The following is a 5,272-nucleotide window of genomic DNA, read 5'->3' as shown; positions in this document are numbered from 1 at the left end:
TAATCCTGTTTTATCCACTAAAACTTTTCCATTTACACAGCAGACATTGCAAATATATAAACTCATATCTGTACATAATTAAATATATGTAGGGAGGGAAGAAAAAAAAAATCAATGAAGGGACCGGATAGTTCTTATAAAATAAAATATTGAGGTTTCAGTAGACATGTCTTCATATAGTAGTTTCATATTACACAACAGCAAATCCACTGTCACAGGACTTGGCCATGCGATACCCAAAAACCTATTATCCATTGTAACATATATATATTATTAATTTGCAATATATTTTTTATTTTTTTTTTACCCCCGATGAATGCTTTACATAATATGACAAATTTAAAGACCCCATTTTCCTCACAGTCAAAAAGAGAATGTAACACAGCTGATTATAATATGGAAGTATCCATTGATTCGGTTGTCAGATGAAGTTCTTCTGCTTTCTGTTGTCCGTTTTAAAAACACCTAGGTAGGTTATGATTTCTGTTGGGATGATACGCCTTTCCAGTAGTCTAAAATATCATGCAGGTCCTCATCCTTTGCGAATTGGACTTTCTTCCGAAGCGCATGCCCCGCAGCCATGTACTCCTCATCTTTATGCCGTTTCCGGTGGAGTTTGAAACGCTCCCAGATGCTGTGTGAGGGTTTGCAGTAGTACTCGGGGCTGGAGGAGTAGCTAAGATTGTGGTACTGAGAGGACATCTGGGAGTATGCTAAGTCTCTGGAGCGGGAGTGTGTAAGGGGCTCCAACATAGAGGACTTGTGGCTGTCGGGTCCCTCCAGCTCTTCTATTTGAGCGTCGGGATAGGAGTGCCGGTGGTCGCTGTACTGACGGATCTTCTCCGCCTCAGCCCTCAGAATGGCAGCTGCAGGTGTTACAGTGAGGATGGGCTCTCCTGATGGGGAGGTTTTTTCTATGTACTTGGACTCAGATCGATAAGGCCTGGGGCTTCTCATAGGTCCTCCTGTGGCAGTGCTAGGCCTCTTTGGCGAAGCGTCAGAGGTCCGATGCCTCTGCAGGGAGTGGTGGTAGCTGTCCTTATACACTGGAGACAGGAGGCCAGATTTACTCTGCGGGTGCTCTGATATAAGTACGAGCTGGGGCTCTGCTGTGGACACTGCTCCAGATTTCACGCCTTGAAAAGAAGTGGATTCTGACTTTAGCGCATCTATGCAGTTGTTAATTATCTGATTGACTTTATCCACCTCTTTGGCGATGGTGGAAATCTCCGCCACTGACCCCTGACTGTTCCCAGGCATGCCCATGTCACACTCCCTGCGCTCATGGTGGTCCATGCTGCGTACCTCCATGTAGTTTCCCTTCATCATTTTAGGGGTATCGCTTATCTCTTGAAATTTATACTGCTCCATTTCAGCCGCTGATGGAATATATGGCATGCGTGCCATGCTTTCCCCGGCTAACAGCTGCTTCTGGGACATACGCGATATAGTCCCACCCTCCAGTTCTTGTCCGTACTTGAGTTCCATTATGTTTTTCTTTAGACTACCAGCTTTTTTGTGCTTTTCATCTTGCTGACGCTTCCTCCGCAAGCAGTAGTAAACAACCCCCAGAAAAATGACCATGCTAAAGAGGCAGCCTAAAATAGTCATAATGTAGTGAGTAGCAGTTGCGTTGTTGACAATTGCGTCCTTTCCAGTCCAAGGCCCAGTAGTGATGGTCAGACAGGTGTGATTGTGTCTAAGGGAATTGCGTATTGAAGCGACACAGTATGTGTAGTTAGTGTGGGGTTTAAGGTTTTTTAGATCTATGTCCTCCTTTATATCCTTCAGGTTTTGGATATCTGTGAAGAAGCTGTTATTGTAAAGAACCAGGATGTACATCTTCTTGTATGGATGAGGAATCTCCACAGTGATGGTGGCGCCTGTGTTTGAAACTTGCTTCACTTTCATCAGCGGTGTTACTTGGACATCGTTTTCTGCTGTACTGATGGTAAAGTCCTCCGGTTCCGTGCCTGAGGGACAGTCTTCCATTCCGCACAGTGTCGAGTCAGGCGGCGGTGTTGTAGACTCCATGGACACAGAAATAAACGGCGTCACATAGTCATCGGTGCACACGGTGGTGAGCATGTGAAGTGCATTTCGGTATGTAGGATTGTTAGGATTCTGGCTCAGTAAGCTGTAACCGGAGACACCAGGTGGGGAGTCACAGACCATTCGCTCATTCGACCTGTTCGGGAAAACAGATAGCCATTTGACAAAACCAAACAATTCACAGGAGCAGTTGAATGGGTTGGTGTACAGCTCACAGGTGGTGAGCTTTGTTAAACTGGTGAAGGTGGACCCATCTAACTGCTGGATTCGATTCATGGAGAGGTCAATGTTCTCTAGGTTGGGGCATTCCCAAAAGGCATTGGGTGTCACAGTCTCAATGAGGTTGGCCTGGAGGTAGAGGTACTGCAGCTTTCCTAAACCCCTGAGGATCCCCTCTGTCAGGTTCCGCAACTTGTTGAAGCCCATTTGAAGAACTTGTAAGTTAAATTGGGCAGAAAAGGCCCCGTCTTCAATGTATGAGATTTCATTCTTGGTCAGGTTCAGGTAGGTCAAGTTGGCAAAGCGGCTAAGGGCAGAATAATGGATACTTTTGATTTTGTTTTCATTCAGACGAAGGTCCACTATGGTGCTGTTGATATGCTGCGGGATGGCCTCATACGGTGGTTGGTTTTGGCTACAAATAGCAAGCCACACAAAGCCCTTTTCACCCTCAATTAACCAGCAGTCTCCACTGACTCTGCCAATATGAGTCAAATATACAATGGCTACAGACCAAAACAAGGCACTCTTCACCATGCCTAAGCTGCAGGCCATTGGTGCTTCTCTGAGAGTCATGTGCAGAGCCAAAAAAAAGAAAAAGAAAAAGGAGGCTGATACAAATGTGGTTTCAGTACAGCTGAGATGATCCTGTCAGAGAACCAGCTGGAACCGTTCTCACTGCCTGAAACAATCCTTCTATTTGCCTCCTCTTCATTGATGGATGTGTGGTGATGGATATTCTCCCCATGAACCAATCAGAATAATGCCTTTATATTGAGATTTTGTTCATTGGCCTGCAGTAAACTCCTGGTGAAGCTTATAAGAGATTTCACCACCTCAGCTGGGCTTGTGCTATTTTCCTCAGGCGCGACCATCGTTTAATGGTTTCATCTTCTGCCTCTTTCCTCCTTCTGGTGTCTCTCTCACGTGCACAGACGAATCACCTGCAACATAAGCACAAAAATTCGACATTAAGAACATGTTGCTGAGGCACCTACATCATCCTGTATGTGTTCCACTGAAAGTATGAATTCATGTTTACTCAAGCCCTCCTTGTTTATGCCCCTCCAATTATTTCCTACACAATTTAAGAGGCGGGTTGCAGTCCCTGTGGCAGACTGCTATTAAAGGAAACTGTTGGCCAATTACCACTTGACAGGTTGGGAAGAGCAGGGTGCCTGTTTTCACACCATTAACCTGAGGACTGTCAGACACAACTGAGGGGAAGCCAATGTTAAGAAGCTGCATTAAATCAATTATACAGCGCAACATGAAGTGACAATGCGGATCAATGTATTTAGTCGTTCCTGCTGGAAAGCTTCTTGCATAAAGTAAAATGAGAAATGATGGAAATATTGTACAAGGTGTGATCACCATATTGCTTTGAATGAAAATCATTTGTGTGTGGGGTGGGTGGGTGGGAGTCTCTGTTCCTCCATAGGGTATTGGAATTTTTGTGTTTCTTTCATGCATTGTGATAGAGATGTCGACAATACCACATCGGTGCATTGACAGAACATCATCGATTAAAGCCTACTAGCATTGATTGTTACTTTTCTTGCCTCGGCTGCACCATAAAAGTTGTCACAGTCACATCCACTGGCTGTGATCAGTGGATCAGAGAGCAGTACAGCAAGCACACAGTGCTGTGCAAAATACATCACATATATTTGAAGACCCATATTAGCCATTTATATCCTGAATAACAACAGCAGCAGATGAGAACACCATGTAACCTAATTTCTCAATGGTGCAACCAAAAAATATCAGAGGTCGCACCGGTACGACCAGCTGTTAGAGGGAGAGACATTCTCTGCGACTCTTAACAGTCTCCCTGTGGTCCAACAACAGACACACATCAGGCTCATATCGTGGTCTGAACCAATCAGAGACAGTGAAGAACGGGACCCTGCGTGTGTACATACGTTTGCAGACCGAGACCGTCTGCCGAAAATCCAGAAGAAGAAGAACACAGACATATGCTGACCAGAGCTGATGCTAAAGCTTGTTCCATACTCCACGAGAACAGAGAGATCTGTTACCCGAGGTGACGAGAACACAAACAAAGTTCGTTTCGGCCCAGACTTTTTGAAACATGTGTGCAGAACTCATACGGCCCTCTCACTGCACCGCGCAGCGTGCACACACAGACAGACAGGGTTTAAAGACGTTTTGCTGCTGAACAGCAGAATCCACAGTTTAGGTGAACATGCAGCGGAGGAGGAGGATTTGTTGCTACTATACGGGTTTTGCTAATTTGCTGTTGACCTGAATGAGTGATAATAACGAGCCGGTAATGTTCAGGGAGGGGTGTGACGTGCTCGTAGCATCATAACAGACTGAACAACAGGTCTGACGGACAGTGTTATCTGACCTGTGTGGTTCCATCCATGAAGGCTGATTCACTCTGACAGCAGTCAGCTCATTTTAAGGAGTTGTAGTACACGGTTAAATAATGCACGCCCATTTAAAAAGTATTGTTATTATCCTGCTATAGTGGACCATTGTCTGCCAGTATGATATCTGCACACAGCTAAAACTGTAACAGACAGAATGAAAAGTCTGTCAGCTGGAGCTCAGCTTTAGAAAGAGAGGAGACAGAGAGGCAGAGAGGAAGAGAGGTGAGGAAGATGAGAGAAGAGATACTGTAGCTGCATTAGAAACGTGTTGAAGAAAACTAAATATATATCTCAATCACAGCACATTAAATAAATAAAGGTGTATATGATCATTTTTTAATTTTAATTCCCATTGGCAGATAGATAAGTGAGTGACAGCCAGAAAATACAGAGAGAAAGCAAACAGGGAACTGAAGAGTGCTGTATGAACTTTGAAACTTCATTATGGATTTCTGACAGGCAGACTTGTTGGCTAGTTTGTTCATAATTTGAATGAGTACTATCAGTATTAAAATATTTTTATATAACTGTTCATTATACAAGGTCCAAATTCATTTAGGATGATATGTGATTATTGAGCCTGTTCATATAAAATGTACTGA

At 44.2% G+C, this 5,272-nt stretch overlaps 1 protein-coding gene across 1 annotated transcript; it reads right to left on the bottom strand.

The window, feature by feature from the left end:
• Nucleotides 1-260: 260 nt before the first annotated feature.
• On the bottom strand, nt 261-2,847 carry elfn1a (extracellular leucine-rich repeat and fibronectin type III domain containing 1a). Its single transcript, XM_028412513.1, has one exon. It carries the CDS (start codon nt 2,845-2,847, stop codon nt 475-477), a length of 2,373 nt encoding a protein of 790 aa, XP_028268314.1. The 3' UTR covers nt 261-474.
• Between the last annotated feature and the right edge of the window lie 2,425 nt (nt 2,848-5,272).

The sequence above is a fragment of the Parambassis ranga genome, chromosome 8, assembly GCF_900634625.1.
Source record: "Parambassis ranga chromosome 8, fParRan2.1, whole genome shotgun sequence".
NCBI lineage: Eukaryota > Metazoa > Chordata > Actinopteri > Ambassidae > Parambassis > Parambassis ranga.
The sequence above is the reverse complement of the archived record's forward strand: the minus strand, read 5'-3'. Positions and strand labels throughout refer to the sequence as shown.

Excerpts from the sequence above, each read along its gene's own strand:
- elfn1a (XM_028412513.1), bottom strand. The coding sequence starts at position 2,847 with ATGACTCTCAGAGAAGCACCAATGGCCTGCAGCTTAGGCATGGTGAAG.